The sequence below is a fragment of the Oncorhynchus mykiss genome, chromosome 11, assembly GCF_013265735.2.
Source record: "Oncorhynchus mykiss isolate Arlee chromosome 11, USDA_OmykA_1.1, whole genome shotgun sequence".
NCBI lineage: Eukaryota > Metazoa > Chordata > Actinopteri > Salmoniformes > Salmonidae > Oncorhynchus > Oncorhynchus mykiss.
Genome location: NC_048575.1, coordinates 60,938,078 through 60,963,872, shown reverse-complemented (window position 1 = coordinate 60,963,872; position 25,795 = coordinate 60,938,078). Strand labels below are relative to the sequence as shown.

The 25,795-nt window shown below is 43.6% G+C and overlaps 2 protein-coding genes across 7 annotated transcripts; one reads left to right on the top strand and one right to left on the bottom strand.

The window, feature by feature from the left end:
* The first annotated feature begins 2,115 nt into the window (after positions 1-2,115).
* On the top strand, positions 2,116-20,486 carry dnajb5 (DnaJ heat shock protein family (Hsp40) member B5). Of its 6 annotated transcripts, none has more exons than XM_036936020.1 (4): positions 2,116-2,239; positions 8,070-8,306; positions 8,863-9,527; positions 18,787-20,486. In XM_036936020.1, the coding sequence occupies exons 2-4, from the start codon at positions 8,096-8,098 to the stop codon at positions 19,018-19,020; spliced, it is 1,110 nt and encodes a 369-aa protein (XP_036791915.1). In that variant the 5' UTR covers positions 2,116-2,239; positions 8,070-8,095; the 3' UTR covers positions 19,021-20,486. The 6 variants fall into 6 exon arrangements, with proteins under 6 accessions (XP_036791915.1, XP_036791917.1, XP_021477403.2 ...); XM_036936022.1 differs by lacking the exon at positions 2,116-2,239 and adding an exon at positions 4,669-4,993; XM_021621728.2 differs by lacking the exon at positions 2,116-2,239 and adding an exon at positions 6,241-6,657.
* A 1,580-nt stretch (positions 20,487-22,066) lies between these two features.
* akr1a1a (aldo-keto reductase family 1, member A1a (aldehyde reductase)) lies at positions 22,067-25,520 on the bottom strand. The gene is made up of 10 exons (XM_036936018.1): positions 25,399-25,520; positions 24,475-24,588; positions 24,267-24,386; positions 24,018-24,169; positions 23,702-23,895; positions 23,577-23,628; positions 23,291-23,440; positions 23,125-23,197; positions 22,856-22,942; positions 22,067-22,648 (listed from the first exon to the last, which is right to left on the bottom strand). Exons 2-10 carry the CDS (start codon positions 24,553-24,555, stop codon positions 22,583-22,585), a joined length of 975 nt encoding a protein of 324 aa, XP_036791913.1. The 5' UTR covers positions 24,556-24,588; positions 25,399-25,520; the 3' UTR covers positions 22,067-22,582.
* Between the last annotated feature and the right edge of the window lie 275 nt (positions 25,521-25,795).

Below are 25,795 nucleotides of genomic sequence, written 5' to 3'. Positions count from 1 at the left end.
CACTAAGTTGACTGTGCCTTTAAACAGCTTGGAAAATTCCATAAAATGATATCATGGCTTTAGAAGCTTCTGATAGGCTAATTGACATAATTTGAGTCAATTGGAGGTGTACTTGTGGGTGTATTTCAAGACCTACCTTCAAACTCAGTGCCTCTTTGCATGACATTATGAGAAAGTCAAAAGAAATCAGCAAAAAAATGGTAGATCTCCACAAGTCTGGTTGATCCTTGGGAGCATTTACCAAAGGCCTGAAGGTACCACAGTCATCTGTACAAACAATAGTATGCAAGTATGAACACCATGGCACCACGCAGCCGTCATACCGCTCAGGAAGGAGATGCTTTCTGTCTGCTAGAGATGAACGCACTTTGGTTTGAAAAGTGCAAATCAATCCCAGAACAACAGCAAAAGACCTTGTGAAGATGCTGGAGGAAACAGGTACAAAAGTAGCTATATCCACAGTAAAAAGACATAACATGAAAGGGCGCTCAGCAAGGAAGAAGCCACTGCTCCAAAACCGCCATAAAAAAGCCAGACTACGGTTTGCAACTGCACATGGGAACAAATATCGCACTTTTTGGAGAAATGTCCTCTGGTCTGATGAAACAAAAATACAACTGTTGGCCATAATGACCATCGTTATGTTTGGAGGTAAAAGGGGGAGGCTTGCAAGCCGAAGAACACCATCCCAACCGTGAAGCACGGGGGTGGCAGCATCATGTTGTGGGAGTGCTTTGCTCTAGGAGGGACTGGTGCACTTCACCAAATAGATGGCATCATGAGGAAAAAAAATTATGTGGATATATTCAAGCAAAATCTCAAGACATCAGTCAGGCAGGTAAAGCTTGGTCTCAAATTGGTCTTCCAACTGGACAATGACCCCAAGCATACTTCCAAAGTTGTGGCAAAATGGCTTAAGGACAACAAAGTCGGGGTATTGGAGTGGCCATCACAAAGCCCTGACCTCATTCCTATAGAGTTTTGTGGGCAGAACTGAAAAAGCATGTGTGAGCAAGGAGGCCTACAAACCTGACTCAGTTACACCAGCTCTGTCAGGAGGAATGGGCCAAAATTCACCCAACTTATTGTGGGAAGCTTGTGGAAGGCTACCTGAAATGTTTGACCCAAGTTAAACAATTTAAAGGCAATGCTACCAAATACTAATTGAGTGTATATGAACTTCTGACCTACTGGGAATGTGATGCAGGAAATAAAAACTGAAATAAATACATTTCACATTCTTCAAATAAAGTGGTGATCCTAACTGGCCAAAAACAGGGACTTTTTACGTGGATTAAATGTCAGAAATTGTGAAAACTGAGTTTAAATGTACTTGGCTAACGTGTATGTAAACTTCCAACTTCAACTGTACACTCCAACCCCAACCTCTCACCTGACTAGCAGAACATGCTGTTCTGTAGATCTTAAAATTAAACTTTGAGAGATAATCCTTCATCTGAGACACATGGTGCTTCCCACAAAGTTTGTGTGAAGGCAACATGGTGTTTGACTCTTTGTGTATGTTGTGTGTGCATTTGTCTCCCTGCATGTGTCCGTGTGTGTGAGACAGAAGGCCCAGCAGCGGTTGAAGCTCGCAGTGGCTCCGCCTCTGCAGCGTCTGCAGGTGTACCGGTGGGCGTGTCAGGCTTTGGCCCACAACCCCTGATCAGCCGCTCCTCCCCCTCATCTGGCAGAGGTTCCTGCAACTCTACTTGAGACAACCAGGACCTGAGTATGGGTCTGGTACATCACACTTACCATAACCTCTAGGCTACATCTGGGTATAGATTCAGTAATGTTCCTCCTCTCTCCATCTGCAGTCTGGATGCAGGAGGCTGTATTGGTCGTTGGTTCTTCCAGGCCTCGTCTCAGGCTGTGTTACTGAGAGATCTGAGACAGAGACTACAGGAGGTGTCTGACTTCCACCAACCCTGCCAGGGAGCTGCACACATCACCACCATGGTAGGACTTCTATAGGAGTCAATTCTGTTTTAAATCTCATTTTCATTATGGGTAGATTCTGCTTGATGAAACCGAGTAAGTCTTTATCAATGATGTGTTTGTGTGGCTTGTCTGACAGAGGAGTGTGCTGCACTTTAGATGCCAGCGGTCTCCATGGATACGGGATGGATAGAACTTAAAGTGTAGAAGAGAACGGGGTGTACTGTACTAAGGCCATCAGATGGAGGAGAGATATTACACAGACAAACACATGATGTGTCTCGCTAGACTCCAGCAGGTCTGTATATGAGTCAGTTAGGTTTACACCTTCACTATGTGACAACTTCTGTTACCCCTTCGGATGGGAGACACGTGCACACACTCACCGCTCTCAAACCCTCACACATACACACAGGGCCAGACAGAAAGCACTCAGAGGCCACCTGTCTAGCAGCTCCTCCTGTTGTCATGGAAACAAACATTGAGTCAGCGCTCCTTGTCTAGAGCAGTGGTGGGCAACTCCAGTCTTCCAGGGCCTGATTGGTGTCACACTTTTTCTCCATCCCAGCAAACACAGCTGATTAATCAAATTGCATTCTAAATTGAAGATCATGATTCAGTGATTATTGGACTCAGGTGTGTTAGCTGGGGCAAAACTGTGACACCAATCAGGCCCTCGAGGACTGGAATTGCCCACCCCTGCTCTAGAGCCTTCCTGTATACACACACATAAATATGACCTAATGTCCCCTTGTTTGATTTAAAAGTTTATTCAATGAAATCAATTTAAATTACCCTATTGCACTCACACTCACTTACAGTGGCAAGAAAAAGTATGTGAACCCTTTGGAATTACCTGGATTTCTCCATAAATTGGTCATCAAATTTGATATAATCTTCATCTAAGTCACAACAATAGACAAACAGTGTGCTTAAACTAATAACATAAAAATAATTGTCTTTTTTTCTATATTGAATACAACTTTAAACATTCACAGTGTAGGTTGGAAAAAGTATGTGAGCCCCTAGGCCAGGGCTGCCCAAACCTCTTCCTGGAGATCTACTGTCCTGTAGGTTTTCAGTCCAACCCTAATTTAGAGTATCTGATTCAGCTAGGTAAGGTCTTGTTTGGCAGCAAATAAGTAGATCAGGTGTGTTAAATTAGGGTTGGACTGAAAACCCACAGGAGGGTAGATCTCCAGGAAGAGGGTTGGGCAGCTCTGCCCTAGGCTAATGACTTCTCCAAAAGCTAATTGGAGTCAGCTAACCTGGAGTTCAATCAATAAGACAAGATTGGAGATGTTAGTTAGAGCTGCCTTGCCCTATAAAAAACACTCACAGAATTTGAGTTTACTATTCACAGGAAGCATTGCCTGATGTGAACCATGCCTCAAACAAAAGAGATCTCAGAAGACCTAAGGTTGTTGACTTGCATAAAGCTGGAAAGGGTTACAAAAGTATCTCTAAAAACCTTGATGTTCATCAGTCCACGGTAAGATAAATAGTTTATAAATGGACTGTTGCTACTCCCTAGGAGTGGCCGTCCTGCAAAGATGACTGCAAGAGCACAGTGCAGAATGCTCAATGAGGTTAAGAAGAAACCTAGAGTGTCAGCTAAAGACTTACAGAAATCTCTGGAACATGTTAACATTTCTGCTGACGGGTCTACGATACGTAAAACACTAAACAAGAATGATGTTCATGGGAACACACCGGAAGAAGCCACTGCTGTCAAAAAAAACATTGCTGCACGTCTGAAGTTTGCAAAAGTGTACCTGGATGGAAATATTCTGTGGACAGATGAAACTAAAGTTGAGTTGTTTGGAAGGAACACACAACATTGTGTGCAGAAAAAACAGCACAGCACACCAACATCAAAACATCATCCCAACTGTAAAGTATGGTGGAGGGAGCATCGTGGTTAGGGGCTGCCTCAGGGCCTGGACAGCATGCTATCATCGACAGAAGAATGAATTCCCAAGTTTATCAAGACATTTTGCAGGAGAATGTTAGGCTATCTGTCCGACAATTGAAGCTTAACAGAAGTTGAGTGATGCAACAGGACAACAACCCAAAATACAGAAGTAAATCAACAACAGAATGGCTTCAACAGAAGAAAATACGACTTTTGGAGTGGCCCAGTCAGAGTCCTGACCTCAAACCGATTTGAGATGCTGTGGCATGACCTCAAGAGAGCAGTTCACACCAGACATCCCAAGAATACTGCTGAACTTAAACAGTTTTGTAAAGAGGAATCGTCCAAAATTCCTCCTAACCATTGTGCAGGTCTGATCCGCAACTACAGAAAACGTTTGGTTCAGGTTATTGCTGCCAAAGTAGGGTCAACCAGTTATTAAAACCTCTTTGGGCTAGGGGGCAGTATTTTCACGTTCGGATGAAAGCGTGCCCAGAGTAAACTGCCTGCTACTCAAGCCCAGAAGCTAGGATATGCATATTATTAGTAGATTTGGATAGAAAACACTCTGTTTCTAAAATGAATGATGTCTGTGAGTATAACAGAACTTATTTGGCAGGCGAAACACCGAGGACAAACCCTCCAGGAAAAAAACCCCATTGAGGTCACTTTTCAATGGGAATCTAGAATTATAAGGCAGTTGCTTGCCGTTCTTATCGCTTCCACTAGATGTCAACAGTCTTTAGAAATTGGTTTATGTTTTTCCTTTGTGTAATGAAGAAGTAGGGCTGTCAAGAACGAGGGTCGAGTGAAGTGTAGTGTTTGTTAGAGGTGCGTGACCTGAACACGCTCCACTTTGTTTTCCTCCGGTATTGATCACAGTTTATCCCGTCCTAAATTTGATTGACTATTTACGTTAAATACCTGAAGTTGTATTAGGAAAGTTGTTTGGACAAAGACTACAGGTAACTTATGAGATATTTTGTAGTCCTGTTGCGCGATTTGGAACCAGTGTTTTTCTGGATCAAATGTGCCAAATTGACATTTTGGATATAACGACGGAATTAATCGAACAAAAGGACCATTTGTGATGTTTATGGGACATATTGGAGTGTCAACAGAAGAAGCTCGTCAAAGGTAAGGCATGAATTATGTCTTTATTTCTAAGCTTCGTGTCGCGCATGGCGGGTTGAAATATGATTGTTTGTTTGATGGGGTGCTATCCTCAGATAATAGCATGGTTTGCTTTCACTGTAAAGCCTTTTTGAAATCTGACATGTTGGCTGGATTCACAACAAGTGTAGATTTAATTTGGTGTATTGCATGTGTGATTTCATGAAGTTTTAATATTTATAGTAATTTGAATTTGGCGCTCTGCCATTTCATCGGATGTTGTCGTGGGGTAACAGGTTTAAATCCAAGGGTTCACATACTTTCCCCACGGCATGTTCAATAAAGACATGAACATGTGTAATTAGTTTAAGCAGACTGTTTGTCTATTGTTGTGACCTAGGTGAAGATAAAATTGAATGACCAATTTATGCAGAAATCCAGGTATTTCCAAAGGGTTCACATACTTTTTCTTGCCACTGTATGTCTATAGCAAAACACACATATACCTACCCACAGACTTGTCCGATTTACAGGGTCTCTGTTGCCACAGGAAAACCCAGCTGGCCACAGGGGAATATCTCAGGAAATGTCAACAGGAGATGTACTATGGTATATGACCAGACACCTGTGTAAAGGCTCTGTTCTTTACTACTGAGTTACTTGTTTATTTCACACCTCCTCACCACCCAAGAGAAAGGGATGACTCAAGCTATAGCTAGACTCATCCTGGGCCCACTTTCTCGTTCTTGCTCTTTTTTTTCTCTATGATGCTCCCTCTGCCTCTCTCTCCCCCTTCCCTCTGTCTACTTTGACTGACATGCCCACCTGCATTGCTCGCTCTACATCTATCCCACCCATCTCCCTCTTCTCCCCTACCTCTTAATGGTTCTACTTTCTCCTCTCGGAAGTACATTTACTGATTATATTAGAGGATTCTGAGCAGTGATTTTCCTTGGAAATGCATAATGTTGACATGAACTATAATTAACCCTTAAATGTGCTATAAGTGCTATGCAGGCGGGTAATGTGCTTAATGGTCAAAATATTAAAGAAAAGATTCTGACAGCAGAACTCTCTACTGATGACATCCTCTTCAAAGAGAGAAGAGAGAGTTTAATATAGAGCAGGAGGTTGGGAAGGAGACAGGCGCTGCATCTCAAGTCTCCTCTCCTCCTCGTTTGTGTGGGTGAAGAAGGTTCTAGTCCCTGAGTGCCAGTGATCACATGTAGCCGCGCTGTTTATACCACAGGCATAGCCTACTCACGCACAATATACACACACTGTCCCAGCCTCCAGCACCATCCACGGGCATTAGATAAATCTGCCTGGGAGAACACACAGACATACTCACAGACAGAGGGAGTGTTTTATTTTACAGTGGATTCCCAGCTCTCTCAGACAGAAGCAGAGCTGGAATGTCCAATGGTCCAAAACTCCAGGCTGTTAACTTCATTCCTGGGAGCTAAAGTAAACCAATGAGTGGATCGATCTAATGGATTCAATAAATTGATAACTGAAATCAATCGACTCCTCAGTGCAACAAATTATTGGGGGTACGACCGATTGATGGGCGAGTCCACCGTGGCTGACAGTCTGCATTGAACAGTCCACTGGTAAAATACTCAGCTGTCGCGCAGAGGAGCGGCGAAGAACAGTCAGTGAAGTCCAGAGACAGTCACTCGGACAAGGTAAGACGGTACTGGACCCACCTACGGACTAACTTACTGAAAGTAGGCATAGTTATAGACTCTCTGACTATTTCAGTTTATAGACAGGCATTTGATTTTTTTTCACTGCAGGACTGGCCGTTGTAGTCTATGTACGCAGTATTTCTGTGCATTTTTACATTGGAAGTGGAAATAAAGTGACGAGGGTCTATTTAATTGAACGTCACACACCGCATAACTACGGTATGTGATTTGGAGTCATTGATTGGCAGTAAAACGTTAATATTTTTTCCCCGTTAACGTCAGAGCGTTCTTCTGTTTGGTCACCGGCTATTTCAGGTTAAAATTAGCTTTTTGGTCTTAATTTAAGGTTCCCCACGGCATGTTCAATAAAGACATGAACATAAGGTTAGCCGTGTGGTTAAGGTTAAGCCATTTTAGAAATAGGCGGGGTTTGGCCATAATTAAGACTTTGTGGCTTTTGTAGGCTAACTAGTGACGACCGCTATTTCAGACCCGTCAGCGGTTGAACTCTGACCGCACATGATAAAGACCGTAGAGGGATACCAGGGCAGGAGAGGGATATGTTCGTCTGATCTGCCAATGTTCTGCTGAAAATGATCACTGGTAGGAAACGTTTAATTTCGTCCCTCATCCAGTGTTTTTTGTCCGCAGCGCCGGCTACTGCCAGTTTCCACGGCTGTCATAGGCTAATTAAAGCCTATTAAAGGCTGTGTTGCGCCTCTGCATTTGCCAATCGATAGGTTCGATTCACACACAGAGAGAGAGAGTTGTTATTGTCTCTGGTGGAACTGCAATTGCTCGTGAAATTCGGCTCTAAAGCAAAGCTAGTGACCTGTGCCGTTTCTGTGTCTCGTTCTACGGTAGAGATTCACAGCGGTGTGGGCAGGTTATTTTGGCTACATGAAAAACCGAAACAGTAAAGCACCTAAATAACAACTATACATAGGCCTATAGTCTACCATATGGTGTAGTTTATTCAACGAAGCTCGCAAGGAATGTAGGTAAGAGACTTTCTACTACACTGACAGGCGCATGGTCAGTGTCATTCAACAGCTCTGCAGTTTCACGAGGCTATAGCATGTAACCCCACTCACTCTGCGTGCTTGAGTGTGTAGTGCCAGATGGAAGGAAATTCCTCACATGCACAAACTTTGAGCTTTTACTACACTGCCATGGCAACACAACCATACCACATTACTATAGCCACATGGCAAGTTCCACAAATATATCTAATCTGCAATGGGGAAAATACTTATATTCATTAGGATACTCCCCTATTTACTCACATAGGTGTGGGTGTCTCACCAGAGAGCCAGGTGTGAGAGGTTGTTGCCATGGGGAAGGACTATTATAAAACCCTGGGCATCCCTAACCCAGTAACCTTTCTCACACTCTTCTTCTACCTCCAGAGAGCCAGGTGTGAGAAGTCGTTGCCATGGGGAAGGACTACTATAAGATGCTGGGTATTCCTAAGGGTTCTAACGAGGAGGAGATCAAGAAGGCATATCGCCGCATGGCACTGAAGTTCCACCCAGACAAGAACACAGACGCTAATGCAGAGGATAAGTTTAAAGAGATCGCTGAGGCCTATGAAGTTCTGAGTGACCCCAAGAAGAGGGTCATCTACGACCAGCTAGGAGAGGAGGGTAAGAGAGAGAGGCTCACTATTCTGAGTGTGGTCGGTGTGATTTATAAGTGTCATGAAGTCTTCTATCTTTCTCTGTGTGTGTGTCATTGTGTGAGAGCGAGAACACTGAGCAGACTCTTTTCCTTATTTATCTGTCCTCCCTACCTCACCCTTCTGCCTCTACTGTCTAACTGTTCTCTACTGTCTAACTGTTCTCTACTGTCTAACTGTTCTCTCCTGTCTAACTGTTCTCTCCTGTCTGACTGGCTCTTTCAACAGTGTGTTTCCATCTCTCAGATAGGCCCGAATCCATGAGGTGGCAGAGATAAGAATGACATTGAGGTGGTGTGTGTGTTAAGCTGCGGGTAGTCTTATCAGTTTCTGTAGCAGCAAATCCTTTGCTAGACCACCCCCCCCCCCGATCCTATGGGAACTCTCGCCCACGTGGGTTCTCTCTGACTGCTGCTCATGGCTCCAGGGCCTCCGCTCCTCAAACTCCCTCCTAACATCTCCATCTGGGTGAGTGTGTGTGTGGTGAGTGTGTACTCACAGCCCTGTCTCTCTCCCTCTGTCAGGTCTGAAGGCGGGGGGCAGTAGTGGTCAGTCTGGGGTTCCTGGTGGGTCATACCACTACACCTTCCATGGGGACCCCCACGCCACCTTCGCATCCTTCTTTGGCGGCTCCAACCCCTTCGACATGTTCTTCGGACCGCACCGCAACCACCATAACCGCTCCAACGGCTTCCACTCCAAGGTCCACAACCACCACAATGATCATGACATGGAAACCGACTTGGATGAGGATGACCCCTTCACCTCTTTCACACATTTCGGCTTCCCCGGGGGGGTCAACGGCTTCCCTGGCAATGGCGGGGGCAGGAGGAGGGGAGTGAAGTCAGAACGTCTGGCGGGTTCCAGGAGGCAGCAGGACCCCCCGGTGATCCATGAGCTGAAGGTGTCTCTGGAGGAGATCTTCCATGGTTGCACCAAGCGGATGAAGATCACCAGGAGGAGGCTGAACCCCGATGGCAGGAGCAGCCGGACGGAGGACAAGATCCTGAATATCGTGATAAAAAGGGGATGGAAGGAGGGCACCAAGATCACCTTCCCTAAGGAGGGGGACGAGACGCCAGAGAACATTCCAGCAGACATCGCCTTTGTGCTCAAAGACAAAGGACATGCCCACTTTAGGAGGGACAGCTCCAATATCATCTACACCTGCAATATCAGTCTGAAGGAGGTAGGATCTGTCTGTTGCTCTGTCTGCCTGTCACTGTCTTTCTTTCTTTCTCACACAGCCTATCTCCACAAATACCTTCACAGAAAACTGGCTGCCTGTGGCATTGCTTTGTCCAGACTACAAAACACCACCTTTTTTTTTCTCTCTGCCTCTTTCACTCTCCCTCTATCCACAAATACCTGACAGAACACTCACACAGAACTGGAGGCCTGTGGTATTACCCTGTTTAGACAATAGGATTTATTTTTTATTTTAAACAACACTCACTCTCTATCTACCTCTAGGTTTTCACAAGGGAACTGTGTGTGTGTGTGTGTGTGTTAGTATTATTTTAGTAAGTGAGGATGTTCTAATAAAGTGCATCATCAGAAGTCACATCTCTCTCTCTTTCCTACTCACTCTCTCTGACTCAGAGCCTCAGGCACCTCTAACAGCAGTACACTGGTGTTCATGTTTCTAACACTAGTTTTTGGGCAGTGCCGGGAGATGTCTGTGTGCAGTCACACATCGGTACTGCGCCTAAAAGGATCTGTTCCTCTAATGAATACACTACCTAGCTCATCACATCCCTCCAGTCTCTGTGGATTGAGTTGAGCCCTGGCTGGGCAGACTGAGTGCTGTGCAGAATGTATCTCTGGCACTGCAGTGTGAGTGAGCATGGAGGAATGTGTTATCCCTGTGTGACAGGGCCACTCACACTCTACCCTGTCCTGCCTCATATGGCTTCCTTTATGATAGCACTATAACGACTGTTGTGCTCATTAAAAAAAGCTAACTAAGTCATCTGCTGTTTAAACAGACAATAAAGCATTTATACACTTAGACAGCTCTCTTTTTTTCTCTTTCATACATGCACACACGCCTACAGAGAGAGAGAGCAGGATTGTGTAGTTAAGGTGGTACTCTGACAGACAGTTTATTTAATTAAAGCTCTCCATGTGTGCTCAGCTGTGACCAGCCTGTGAAATGAAACACTCTTTTATAGTTCCAAAATAGCTGCCATTCATCTGCTGCCTATATTAATGGGCTGGCTAATAACAGATCCTCGAATGGTGCTTGTTGTGTACATATTAGTTTACACAAGGTGCTCAAATGGGCATGTTAACCAGTAGTCCTTACTTTCTGTCAAACAGTTATCTTAGTGTCACAAACTGCCATAAATATGTTTTAGTTATGAGAGTTAATGCATGCAGTAAAGAGGCAGTTCAGTTGGTGGAATGTGCAGTGTTAAATTACAAAGTTGCTTTTTTCCGGAAATGCACAGATTTAGTATGTTAACTTCGATCCAGGGAAGGAAATAGACCGGAGGGAGGAAGGGGAGTTGTTGGAGGGAGAGGTTATTAGTGAACTGGGTCATCTGAATTAGTATCCAAAGCAAATACAGCTTTCATTTCTACTGCCAGGGAGCTTTGCTTCCATCCAGCAGCTATGGGAGGTATGATTATAGAGTTCTGGCACTGGGCCTCTGTTAATTGGCTTCCTGGGTTTATACACTCTGTTAGCTGTGCTGGTTGGTTTTAAACTCTGTTAGCTGGCTGAGTTTTGGCCTTATGATAGCTTGGTTAGACCCTATGCTAGCTACGCTGGCTAGTTTCAGTCCCGATGTTCTACGTAGGCTTTTGGTCTAAAAATAACAGGCCCAAAGTTATCACATCTATAGAAGACAGGAATGTCAATGGGGGAGGTGTTGCTGTATTCAGACCTCTTGACTTTTTCTACATTATGTTACATTACAGCCTTATTATAAAAATGATTAAACTTTCTTTTTTTTCTTTTTTTCTCGTCAACACTCATACCTGTGTTAACGAGAGAATCACTGACATGATGTCAGCTGGTCCTTTTGTGGCAGGGCTGAAATGCAGTGGAAATGTTTTTGGGGGATTCAGTTAATTTGCATGGCAAAGAGGGACTTTGCAATTAATTTCAATTCATCTGATCACTCTTCATAACATTCTGGAGTATATGCAAATTGCTATCATGAAAACTGAGGCAGCAGACTTTGAAAATTAATATTTGTGTAATTCTCAACTTTTGGCCACAACTGTATAGGCTAGGCCTACTATATATATTTCTAAACTTTCCTAATATTAAGCATGTTACTTCTCTTTATAATAGGGCTCCTGAGTGGCACATTGGTGTAAGGCACAGCATGTCAGTGCTAGAGGCGTCACTACAGAACCCTGGTTCGCACAATAGGCCCAGCGTCATCCGGGTTTGTCCCCACAGGAAGCCGTCATTGTAAATAAGAATTTGTTCTTAACTTATTTTAATTTTTGGAAAAATAATGTTCCCGTAGTAAACGGGATATTTTGTCAGGACAAGATGCTAGAATATGCATATAATTGACAGCTTAGGATAGAAAACACTCAAGTTTCCAAAACTGTACAAATATTGTCTGTGAGTATAACAGAACTGATATTGCAGGCGAAAGCCTGAGAAAAATCCAATCCAGAAGTGACTCGTTTTGAAAGCTCTGCGTTCCGATGCGTCCCTATTGAGCAGTGAATGGGCTATCAACCAGATTCTTTTTTCTACGTATTCCCCAAGGTGTCTACAGCATTTTGACGTAGTTTCATTTGAAAAACACCTTGAGGATTGATTATAAACAACGTTTGCCATGTTTCTGTTGATATTATGGAGCTAATTTGGAATATTTTTCGCGTTTTCGTGACCGCAATTTATGGTCGATTTCTCAGCCAAACCCGAAGAACAAACGGAGCTATTTCGCCTACAAAAATAATATTTTTGGAAAAAAAGAACATTTGCTATCTAACTGGGAGTCTCGTGAGTGAAAACATCCGAAGCTCATCAAAGGTAAACAATTTAATTTGATTGCTTTTCTGATTTTTGTGACCAAGTTGCCTATTGCTAGCTGGACATAATGCTATGCTAGGCTATCGATAAACTTACACAAATGCTTGTCTTGCTTTGGCTGTAAAGCATATTTTCAAAATCTGAGATGACAGGGCGATTAACAAAAGGCTAAGCTGTGTTTAAATATATTTCACTTGTGATTTCATGAATAGGAATATTTTCTAGTAATATTTATGTCCGTTGCGTTATGCTAATTGGTGTAAGATGATGACAATGATCCCGGACACGGGATGGGTAGTTACAACAGTTAACTGACTTGCCTCGTTAAATATTTTTTAAATCAGGAGTATAGCTCACCAGGCTGGCATGAAAATGAACCATGGGAAAAATGTCCTCCATTCGCTATTTAAGTGCATAAATGACATGTATTTCTTCCCCCTGTTGAGACAGGTGCATGATAATGGTCCATTCTAATTCAAATTTCCCACGTATTATTTAGTATATGTAAAGACGAGATTAAATCAAGACTAGTCTGATGGGTGACAATATTAGCCTATCACTTGTGATTGATGCCCAGCTTGTGTGCAGTAGGGCAAGAAACAACAAATGCCTTTTCAAAATCATAATTGCACACCTCATGTAGCCTAGCCCATAGGCCTATATGTTTTGATAATGGTTGTCACAACTAAAGTGGCCAAATAACTTCTTAAAATTAAGCACATTAATCAGCTTTACAAAGGGTGTAGAGTAACTGGCATACATACACAGCACGTGAGTTTCAAGTTTGGGGAAGATCATTTTCACTATAATAATACTATAATAATTTTCACTAAAAAGCATTACATGCATAATCGCATTTACGGTCACATTTGAGAATGGTGTTTTCCCGCTAATGGAACATTAGTGCTTATAGCCTACTGCCATGTGGGCATTGCTGAGCTTATAATGTGAAGAAATAGCCTAATAGTTATTTTAAGCTAAAAGTTCTGATCTGTTGGGTCAGCCTCAGTGCTTAAAAAAAAATAGGATGTGACTGGTTGTTTTCATTTGGGATCTATCGCGTCCACAACTGTCCCAGACTGTTTTGGAATATTTATTTTTCCCACAGAATAGGTCAACTTTTGTACGATGGGGGATACTACATTGACATCCGCTAGTACTTTTGCTGTTCGTTAGGCCTACTCATCTTGTTGGCTGATGAAAAGTAAATGTGGACAATTCTTCCAGTATCTTCAATATGCACCTTGGAATTGTTTTATTTTATTTCACCTTTATTTAACCAGGTAGGCTAGTTGAGAACAAGTTCCCATTTGCAACTGCGACCTGGTCAAGATAAAGCAAAACAGTTCGACACATACAACAACACAGTTACACATGGAATAAACAAACACAGTCAATTATACAATAGAAAGTGTATATACAGTGTGTGCAAATGAGGTAGGATAAAAGAGGTAAGGCAATAAATAGGCCATAGTGGCAAAATAATTACAATATAGCAATTATACACTGGAGTGATATATGTACAAGTAGAGATACTGGGGTGCAAAGGAGCAAAATTAATAACAGTATGGGGATGATGTAGTTGGATGGGCTATTTACAGATGGGAAATGTACAGGTGCAGTGATCTGTGAGCTGCTCTGACAGCTGGTGCTTAAAGTTAATGAGGGAGATATGAGTCTCCAGCTTCAGTGATTTTTGCAGTTCGTTCCAGTCTTTGGCAGCAGACAACTGGAAGGAAAGGCGGCCAAAGGAGGAATTGGCTTTGGGGGTGACTAATGACAAAAACCTGCTGGAGCACGTGCTACGAGTGGGTGCTGCTATGGTGACCAGTGAGCTGAGATAAGGCGGGGCTTTACTTAGCAAAGACTTATAGATGACCTGGAGCCAGTAGGTTTGGCGACGAATATGAAGCGAGGGCCAGCCAACGAAAGCATACAGGTCGCAGTGGTGGGTAGTATATGGGGCTTTGGTGGCACTGTGATAGACTACATCCAATTTGCTGAGTAGAGTGTTGGAGGCAATTTTGTAAATTACATTGCCGAAGTCAGGATAAGTGTGGGCAGCGATCGGTTGAAGAGCAGGCATTTAGTTTTACTTGCATTTAAGAGCAGTTGGAGGCCACGGAAGGAGAGTTGTATGGCATTGAAGCTCGTCTGGAGGTTAGTTAACAGTGTCCAAAGAAGGGCCAGAAGTATACAGAATGGTGTTGTCTGCGTAGATGGGGATCAGAGAATCACCAGCAGCAAGAGCGACATCATTGATGTATACAGAGAAGAGAGTCGGCTCGAGAATTGAACCCTGTGGCACCCCCATAGAGACTGCCCGAGGTCCAGAGAACAGGCCCTCCGATTTGACACTGTCTGAGAAGTAGTTGGTGAACCAGGCGAGGCAGTCATTTGAGAAACCAGGGCTGTTGTCTGCCGATAAGAATGTGGTGATTGACAGAGTCGACAGCCCTGGCCAGATCGATGAATACAGCTGCACAGTATTGACTCTTATTGATGGCGGTTAAGATATCATTTAGGACCTTGAGCATGGCTGAGGTGCACCCATGACCAGCTCGGAACCCAGATTGCATAGCGGAGAAGGTGGGATTCGAAATGTTCGTTGATCTGTTTGTTAACTTGGCTTTCGAAGACCTTAGAAAGGCAGGGTAGGATAGATATAGGTCTGTAGCAGTTTGGGTCTAGAGTGTCTCCCCCTTTTGAAGAGGGGGATGACCGCTGCTGCTTTCCAATCTTTGGGGATCTCAGACGATACAAAAGAGAGGTTGAACAGGCTAGTAATAGGGGTTGCAACAATTTCGGCGGATAATTTTAGAAAGAGAGGGTCCAGATTGTCTAGCCTGCTGATTTGTAGGGGTCCAGATTTGCAGCTCTTTCAGAACATCAGCTATCTGGATTTGGGTGAAGGTGACTTGGTCAAGTTGCAGGGCTGTGGAAATGGATAAGGATGTGCGGAGTTGCGTCCCCGATGTGTTGGTCTTCACTTGTTGTCTGTGAGAGACCCAATCACGTGATGGAGAGCCATGTGAGTGAGAGGTGCTTCGGCACACGCAGCCGGGAGAAGGGAATTATAATTATTATATTCAGCCCAAGGGCACCACCGCCACTGGTCGGTGTTTATTTAGGGAGCATTACGGCCATACAAAGGGGATGCTGCCGGGAAAATCGAGGCATGTCAAATTGTAAAATTGTGAATGAGAGACTGGTGAAGTGTGTACAGCCTGCACAAATTGCCTTTCATGCAATTATTTCAAATCATTGTTAGATGCATCATGCAGCCTTAGAATGTATTAAAAATCTTAACACATAGCCCAACATTTGTATCACAACTATAGTTACATTAATAACTCTAAATGAAGCATATAGGAGTACCTGTTTGTTAACCACTCAACACAATAGTCGCATATGTGCACTCCCGTAAATCATTGAGAAAATATCCTTTCTATTTTATCGTTCAATTTCATTCTTCATAATATAAAATAATGCTACGGAATTCTAAGCAAACCTTGTCCTCAAAATGAACTAGTGCAGCCCACAGCCATATGTCAGAGGCAGATCAGGGCCTAGCATAAGGACAACTATTCTGTTCTTCTGAAATTGACAACATTTTCTTCATCTTCATGTCATTCCCATTATTTTTATTTCTACTTTGCACATTCTTCCACTGCAAATCTACCATTCCAGTGTTTTACTTGCTATATTTTATTTACTTCGCCACCATGGCCTTTTTTTTTTATTACTTTCACCTCATTTGCTCACATCGTGTATTATTGACTGTATGTTTGTTTTACTCCATGTGTAACTCTGTTGTATGTGTCGAACTGCTTTGCTTTATCTTGGCCAGGTCACAATTGTAAATGAGAACTTGTTCTCAACTTGCCTACCTGGTTAAATAAAGGTGAAATAAAATAAAAATATCAGGTTTCTTTAGACCTGTCTAAAATAAATAATGGATTTATTGTGATGGTGTAGGCTATATTATATGGATTTGAGACTTTTTCAAAAGTAGCTGTTCCAAAGATCTGCATTTGGCTTGTATGCTTTGCGTGGAAGCCAGCAGATGCTAAATGTGTTCGTTACCAAGCGGCTCTTCACGGGCCCCAAGTCCAGAACAGACTCTGGGAAATGCACAGTATTACATAGATAGAGCCATGACTACATGAACTCTCTTCCACATCAAGTACCGTAATTCAAGTGAGCTGAGCAGTAAAATCAGGTTTTTAAAAAACTGATGAAACATCACAATGTTGACTGTGAAGAGACATGCACTCCACCAGGCGAGTCTGTATACGATGTGAGCAAATGAGGTGAAAGTAATTAAAAAAAGGCCATGGTGGCGAAGTAAATACCATATGCTCTGGAGTGTGAAGTCACGTATCTGCCAAAAGCCCTGGTGTGCCCTAGAAAGCCTATGCAAATTATGATAGCCAGAACAACCCCCACCCTCCCCTTTCACAGCATTAAGGCTGCGTTGAGACAATTACTTATCAGAAGGCCTAGCTCAGTTAAACCCTACCGTTGAGTTGTCATAATGCTTCAGCAAATGTACATTATACCAGGGGCTTTGGTAGGCAATGTAAGTAACCTAATTTATGTCCCTCCAACTGCAGCATTGTATGCAGTTATCATGTGCCTACAGTATGAACCAGATTTGTTAAAAGTCAAAGTATTTGGTTTTAAATAGATTTAAGTATCAAAAGTATGACTCATTTAAAATACCTTATAATAAGCAAACCAGATGGCACTATTTTCTTGTTTGAAGTGTATGGATAGTCAGGGGCACGCCAACACTGACATCATGTACAAACAAAAGCTTTGGTCTTTAGTGAGTATGCCAGATCAGCGGAATTAGGGATGACCAGGCATGTTCTCTTGATAAGTGAGAAAATGGTCAAATTCACAGTCTTGCTAAGCGTTTTAAAATGTTTTGAGTAAAAAGTACATTTTTCTTTTGGAATGTAGTGAAGTAAAAGTTGTTAAAAATATGAATAGTAAAATAAATTACAGATACCCCAAAATTACTTAAGTAGTACTTTCAAGTATTTTTACTTAAGTACTTTACACCACTGCTTCTCCATATGACTGTTCTGTATCTTTGTTACAGGAGCCAGTGGCCTTGCCCTGTAACTGCAGGGTTCAAGCCCTGCTCTCTCTCCAGCTGTTCTCTCTAAATCAGGACAGTTTGACATTTGGTGTCAGTGTGGAGAACAGGAAGGAAACACACACGACACCCCATCCACACTTAGCAGGCGATCGCTAACTCTAGCTGCAGAGCTTTAAGAGGAACTTGACTTCTGATATTACAGAGAGATATGCTCTCTGCATTGGCTTAGACAACATATGCATGTGATAACGCTTAGTGATAACAGTTGGATGCCTTATATTGAGGGGTGGGGGGGGGGTTGAGGTTGTGGGGGATGGTAAACACCGAATGGGGCAGCTGTGAAATGGGACTGACACCTGATTGGCCAACTTGTAAGTACTAAACTGGAACACGCAATGAAATAGTATCATGTTATTAAATTGGGACTGAAATTGTAGGCCTAACTGCACTTAATCAGAGTTCGCACTTAGGAGTGGACTACATTATTTTGGTGCTCCCTTGTCTGAGCTGAGGCTTATATAATTAAACTGGCCTTGGGTTAGCTGTCTGTGTGCCTCCAGCATCATGGCAACCTGTCTAGGTTAGGGTTGGAGTTAGTATGGTGTGCTGCCTGCTCTGGGTAGCAGTTGCTGGTCTAGGATCAGTTTAATGTTACTCTTACTCAATTTTAAGCTTGACAATTAGGGTGCAAAACTTACCTTATATCAGTGGCTATGGGACACTTCATCCTACTACTTTGTTGCTCAGGTTTCATTCCTCGAACCCATTCTATTTCTCACTGCTCTCCCTGCATTCAATAGGCACTATGATAAGGAGAAGAGACTGTGTCCCAGCCCCTCTGACAAACTGTCCAACTATTTATGACCTCAGCTGATTCCTGTCTTCATTAGCTGTCAAAATGAGACCACTCTCCAAAATTAGCCTCCTGTGCACTCTATAACCTACCAACCCTATACAGGAACCACACACCTGGAAAGACTAGGAAACACGTTTTAGTGTCAGAGAGGGAGTGATCCATTGTAGCTGATGTCATTCTGTTTCACTCTATCTAATGTTTTCCAGCTGAACCTGTGTTCTAGACTGCTGAACTAGAACATATACTAGTGTTCTACGTCCATAGCTCCTGAAACACGTTATCACCTATCCTTAATCACTGAATTAACTAACAGCCGATTACTTTGTTTTTCATATCAGGTTTGAATAGAACATATGTACAACACCTTGATTTCCCAGAGGAACGGATTGAAGAACACTGTTGTAATGAACCAGTCATATAGTGAACATGTTTGAGTCGTATGATACAATAGTAAACCCTCTCATATCCCCCTCCCCCAGGCGCTGTGTGGCTGTACGGTGAACATTCCCACCCTAGATAACCGCGTCATCCCGCTACCCTGCCATGATGTCATAAAGCCAGGGACGGTAAAGAGGCTGAGGGGGGAGGGCCTGCCCCTCCCTAAGAGCCCCACCCAGCGCGGCGACCTCATAGTGGAGTTCGCGGTTCGCTTCCCAGACAGGATCCCTCCCCAGTCCAGAGAGATCATCAGACAACACCTGCCCCAGTCTTAGGACAACACCTCGCCCACGGACAATTATATTTTGAAGGGAAAGTTTTATTTATTTTCTAGGAATGACTGAAGTGCCAAGAGGAACTGCAGTGTAAGGTTGTTTTTATTATATTTTTTTATCTTTCTGCCCAAGCACACACACGGACATGGCGGAGTGATACGGAGGAATGGCTCGGCTCAGCTTTGGCTTTTACCAGAACTTTTCTTAATGCTCTTTTTTTTTCCTACAGATTTATCAAGGGTTTTATACATCCCCCTGCCTTTCCTCATCTTCTTATGGATGGGATGACAGGAACACTTTATTTGAAAGAGAAGATTGTCTAGGATTTTACAGAGGAAAGTTGAAAGTGGATTATTTTGTTTATCTACACCCAACCAGCAGCTTCAGTCTTTGCTCCCCTATTTTACCCCAATAATCTGTTTCAAATGTTTAATAAAGCATCATGTGTGAACTGTGTAGGTTATCTGCTGGACAAGGCCACTGCTACGACAGCAGCTACTACCCCCACCTCCTCCCAGTGCCTAACCAGTAACATAGTTTGGATTTGCTTGTTATAATTGCTTGTTGGTTTTAACATGTACAGTTTGTTGTATCTATGTCTGGTTCAGACCATCTGACTGGCTGAGGCCCAGCTGTGTGTAATCCACTATGGGTCATCATATTGGTACCTCAGGACGTTCATCTATAGGTGCTTTGCTCCCTGTGGTCTCTGTCTGAGGGAATGACTGAGTCTTTAATAACTGCCATTAAGCTCTCCACGACTCGCTGAGGGACTGGTAAGTGCCTTAATCTGAAGACACACACACACACGGCTCCCCCATTCCTACAGAAACCCTATGGACCTGTCAAGTACCAGGATTCATACTCAATGTGAATAACTATTGTAATGGCTGCTGGTGTCCACAGGATTAACAGAGAATATTATTTCTATGAACCTTTATAATAGGTTTTGTAAATGACTGTTCTGCTGTGGATCGTATACTGGGAGTGGCACTGTATGCAGTGCTTAATGGGGTGAAATACATTCTGGTTTTGGGTGCCAGTAGGGTTTATATTTAGGAGCAGAAATGCCGCAATATTTTAATGGTGAAATGAGGTGCTGCTACTCAGTACCAGTGTGTTTCAGCGCTGCGTTGAGGGACCTATCAGTCTGGCACGTAACATGATACATCTATTCAGGACTGTCAAATCGAGACCCCGTCCACTTTTTGCCAGCTGTGATATGTGGACATTGAAGGAATCTGTCAGGACAGGTTGATACTGTAGTGGTTGTTCCCTGCCTATAGGTAATGCCATCTTGATCTAATGCCTGTCAATCAGAGAAACTGCAGGGTCTCTGGGCTAAAGTAGGAAGTGAGCATTGGCATGGTGCTGTGAATGTGGTTTTTCTACAACTTCTGTACTTTTGACAAAGTTTCATGTAAATTGAATGTTATGACAACCATTAAACCAAATACTGAGCAGTGTATTGGCCCTGTGTGTTTATGTGTAGCCTAACCCCACTCTTCTGCTTTCACCTATCCATCTCTCCTGGCTCTGGTTACTTCAAGGACTGAAGGGAGGGATGACCAAATGCTTTCTTTATTTGTCCAATGATCTCACAGATTAGATATGCATACATCAGAACAGTTGGAGTGGGACAATATCAAGGATTAGTAGCAAAAACATTTTCACGCTAATATTGAATTCTGGATAATTTAGTATGGTGTGTATACAGTTGAAGTCAAAAGTTTACATACTCAGGTTGGAGTCATTAACTCTTTTCAACCACTCAAACTTTAGTTTTGACAAGTCGATGAGGACATCTACTTTGTGTATGACAAGTTATTTTTCCAAAAATTGTTTAGACAGATTAATTCACTGTATCACAATTCCAGTGGGTCAGAAGTTTACATACACTAAGCCTTTAAACAGCTTGGAAAATTCCAGAAAATGTCATGGCTTTAGAAGCTTCTGATAGGCTAATTGACATCATTTGAGTCAATTGGAGGTGTACCTGTGGATGTATTTCAAGGCCTACCTTCAAACTCAGTGCCTCTTTGCTTGACATCATGGGAAAATCAAGATAAATCAGCCAAGACCTCCAAAAAAATTGTAGACCTCCACAAGTCTGGTTCATCCTTGGGAGCAATTTCCAAATGCCTGAAGGTACCACGTTCATCTGTATAAAGACCATGGGACCACGCAGCCGCCATACCGCTCAGGAAGGAGACGCGTTCTGTCTCCTAGAGATAAACGTACTTTGGCGTGAAAAGTGCAAATCAATCCCAAAACAGCAAAGGACCTTGTGAAGATGCTGGAGGAAACGCGTACAAAAGTATTTAGATCCACAGTAAAAACAAGTCCTATATCGTTCAGCAAGGAAGAAGCCACTGCTCCAAAACCGCCATAAAAAAAGCCAGACTACGGTTTGCAACTGCACAGGGTGACAAATATCGTACTTTTGGAGAAATGTCCTCTGGTCTGATGAAACAAAAATAGAACTGTTTGGCCATAATGACCATCGTTATGTTTGGAGGAAAAAGGGGGAGGCTTGCAAGCAGAACACCATCCCAACCGTGAAGCACAGGGGTGGCAGCATCATGTTGTGGGGGTGCTTTGCTGCAGGAGGGACTGGTGCACTTCACAAAATAGATGGCATTATGAGGGAGGAAAATTATGTGGATATATTGAAGCAACATCTCAAGACATCAGTCAGGATGTTAAAGCTTGGTCGCAAATGGGTCTTCCAAATAGACAATGACCCCAAGCATACTTCCAAAGTTGTGGCAAAATGGCTTTAGGACAACAAAGTCAAGGTATTGGAGTGGCCATCACAAAGCCCTGACCTCAATCCTACAGAAAGTTTGTGGGCAGAACTGAAAAAGCGTGTGTCGAGCAAGGAGGCCTACAAACCTGACTCAGTTACACCAGCTCTGTCAGGAGGAATGGGCCATAATTCACCCAACTTATTGTGGGAAGCTTGTGGAAGGCTACCCAAAACATTTGACCCAAGTTAAACAATTTAAAGGCAATGCTATCAAATACTAATTGAGTGTATGTAAACTTCTGTCGGTAGATCTGTCTCTAGATGTGAGGTCGGTAGATCTGTCTCTAGATGTGGGGTCGGTAGATCTGTCTCTAGATGTGGGGTCGGTAGATCTGTGTCTAGATGTGGGGTCGGTAGACCTGTCTCTAGATGTGGGGTCGGTAGACCTGTCCCTAGATGTGGGGTCGGTAGATCTGTCTCTAGATGTGGGGTCGGTAGATCTGTCTCTAGATGTGGGGTCGGTAGATCTGTCTCTAGATGTGGGGTCGGTAGATCTGTCTCTAGATGTGTGGTCAGTAGATCTGTCTCTAGATGTGGGGTCAGTAGATCTGTCTCTAGATGTGGGGTCAGTAGATCTGTCTCTAGATGTGGGGTCAGTAGATCTGTCTCTAGATGTGGGGTCGGTAGATCTGTCTCTAGATGTGGGAACAGTAGATCTGTCTCTAGATGTGGGGCCAATAGATCTGTCTCTAGATGTGGGGTCAGTAGATCTGTCTCGTCGTAGGGTCAGTTGATCTGTGTCTAGATGTGGGGTCAGTACGGCTCATTGAAGGGGAAATGGGGGTGCTCTGCGTCCCTCCACACTCTCTTTCCGTCCCTCTGTGAAGAGAACACACAGTTCCATTCTGTACCACCGGAAAACCCCATGTCTCAACTGAAACTCAGCTAAATTTGGCTGCATCTTAGTAGTCTCATATGGCATCCTCATCTACTCTCCTTCACCTGTCTAGTTGTGACCAGGTGAGGAGGCCGTATAAGACTATTGACATGCACCCTGAGGTCTTATCTGAGACAATCGGAACTTACCTTCACAGATGGGACGATGTACCTCTCGTTTCTGCTGAATGACTCCATCTGCTTCATGTCTTCATCCGACAGAGAGAAGTCAAACACCTGTCAATCAGACACAAACACCCAATCTAGAAAACAATCCCAGTAGCTGCACAGAATTGTAACCCGTAGCTTCCTAGACTCGCGAAAAGTCGCATTTTGGGGAAGAGGTTAGAAGTTTCCAAACTGGTCAAAAATCATGCAGGTCATTTGGTATTCATTCCACTAGATGGCACTGTCCTCACCTGTATGTTCTGCTGGATCCTGGAGGGGGTGACACTTTTGGGGATGCAGACTACCCCTCTCTGTACCTGCCACCTGGAGACACAGACAGACACACACCTGAGAATTGCTCATTACACTGTGGCTAGTTACACAGAGATGTTTGTGTGTTACAGTGTACTGTGTTACCTGAGTATGACCTGAGCAGGGGTCATGCTGTGGCGGAGGGCGATAGCCCCCAGTCCAGGATCCTGCAGCAGGCAGGGTTCATCAGGCGAGGCCCAGGGCCTGTCACCGCTACCCAGGGGGCTGTAGGCCGTCACACATACACCTACCGACCTGGAACATACGCAAACTATTACACACACACACACACCTACAACCGTGGAATACACACACACAGTTACACAAACCTACAGACATACACAGGGGCACACACACCACTACACACTAACTTACACACACACAAACGTACCTGCAGTGACTCAGCAACTCAGCCTGGGACAGGTATGGGTGACACTCCACCTACAAAGACAAAGCAACACACACATAGTCAGAGAATATTACACAGACATACTGTACACACACAGTCCCATAGCTGGTTGACTACAGGCTTGTGTTTGGCGATGCTGATGATATCGTCTGTCTGTCTGGCGTTGAAGTTGGACAGACCGATGGCTCGGACCAGCCCCTTATCAACTAGGCTCTCCATGGCAACCCAGGTTTCCTGGTAGTGTATGTCATCGTAACACACACTCCCATCGGCCCGCTTAGGCATCAGCTCTGTCCCACGCCTGGAGAACACACAGGCAGCTCAGAGGACCATAACATGTCTGGGACGGGTTTCTAGTACAAGTGTGTTTGTTGAGATGTGCAGTCATATTGAGGTGCGAGTAGGGGTGTGTGTGTTGCTCACTGGAAGGCCATGGGCCAATGCATGAGGTAGAGGTCCAGGTAGTTCAGTCCCAGGTGTATTAGACTCTTCCTACAGGCTGTCTCTACATCGTCAGGGTGATGCTGGGTGTTCCACAGCTTAGAGGTCAGAAATACAGCCTCACGACGCAGGGCCTGGGGGCCAAAACAGGGGATCAACACACACACATACATGCACAGCTTTCCAGAAGGGTTTTCCTAATGCTCTGATCAAAAAGTATGTGTGGCTCACCTTTCCTGGTCCCAGCCTCAGAGCCAGTGCCTCCCCGACCTCCTGCTCATTACTGTACGCAGCAGCACAATCAATGTGTCTGTAGCCACAGTCTAGAGCCGTCAGCACCGCCTGCTTCACCTACAGTGACACAGATAGTCAACACACACGTTAAGGTTTAGGTTATCTGTGTGGATGTTAGTTTTTTGAATGAGAATAGCATTTTGACCTGTCCAGGGGCACTCTTCCATGTTCCCAGCCCCACCAGGGGAATCTTATGCCCTGACGACAGGGTCACGCAAGAACTCATGGTTCAGTCCAGAGGTTCTGAAAGGCAGGCAAACTGGCAGACAGACAGGCACACAGAAACACACATCATAAATGTTATATGAGGTAGCAACATGGTGTCCAGCTCTAGAGGCTAAACCATCGCTATAGATCTCTGAGTATGACCCAGTTGACCTGGTGTCAGTTGCAAATCACCATGACTAAGTCTTAATGGTGTGTTACTGATTATCACTCATGTTTGAATTCATTAACTCAGCACAGGGGACTCAGATGTGTGACATATGAGATAATATACCCAAAATATTCAGTTAAAACAGGCAAATCCTCTCTTTTCTCTCAGTCTCTTTCAAACATTTTGAACTCTTTCTGAACCTTTCATAACATAACTCTATAAGAACCTAGTTTCTATACCTAAATAGCTGATCCAACTATATGACAGTCACAGGCTGGCTTTATGGGAACACATTACTGATTAACATCATAATCCTCTGTCACGTGATACAGTATTGTATTAAAGTTATAGTACAATGCCTAACAGGTTGAGTGGTCTGAGATCATGCTGATCAAATCAGAATCCCCCCCCCCCCCCATCTGCTACTTCTTTCAGCTTCAGCTTTACAGTTTAAATGTAGTTTGTTCCAGTAGATTAGTACAGTCTGTAACCGTGTCCACCATTGCCTGAACCACAATGTGAGCATAGTGATGTAAGATAGAACTGAGATGAGATACACAATAGTATATCTGAGTCACACTAACACCCTGGTGCCGTTCTCCCTGTGGAAATGGAGAAGGTTCTCTAACGTGAGAAGTTATGTCCATGTGTATCATGCTAGAGTAAGAATATGTGAGGAGTGATAGTTCTTACCGATCAGAAGTCTGTGTGTCAGAATGTGTGTGATGCTCAGTAGTCAGGCTGGTTTTAAACAGACAGAGGTCAAAGTCTGGATCTGTTTATCTGTAACCCAAACAGTTGGGAAACTTCTAAAACGAACTATAGTGATCTACAGAGGACCAACAGGCAATGAACAGCCCACATATAAATAACCCATTTTCAGTCTCAGAATAACACACTCATGGTCTCATGAATTAGAACATTGACACTCAACGTGTCAAAACAAGAAAATAGCCAACCTTAAAGGTCCAGTGCAGTCAAAAACATGATTTTTCTATGTTTTATATACATTTCCACTCTGAGGTTGAAATAATACTGTGAAATTGAGCCTTTTCATAATTTTCCTTTTTAGTGAGAGAGCCGTTTGAAA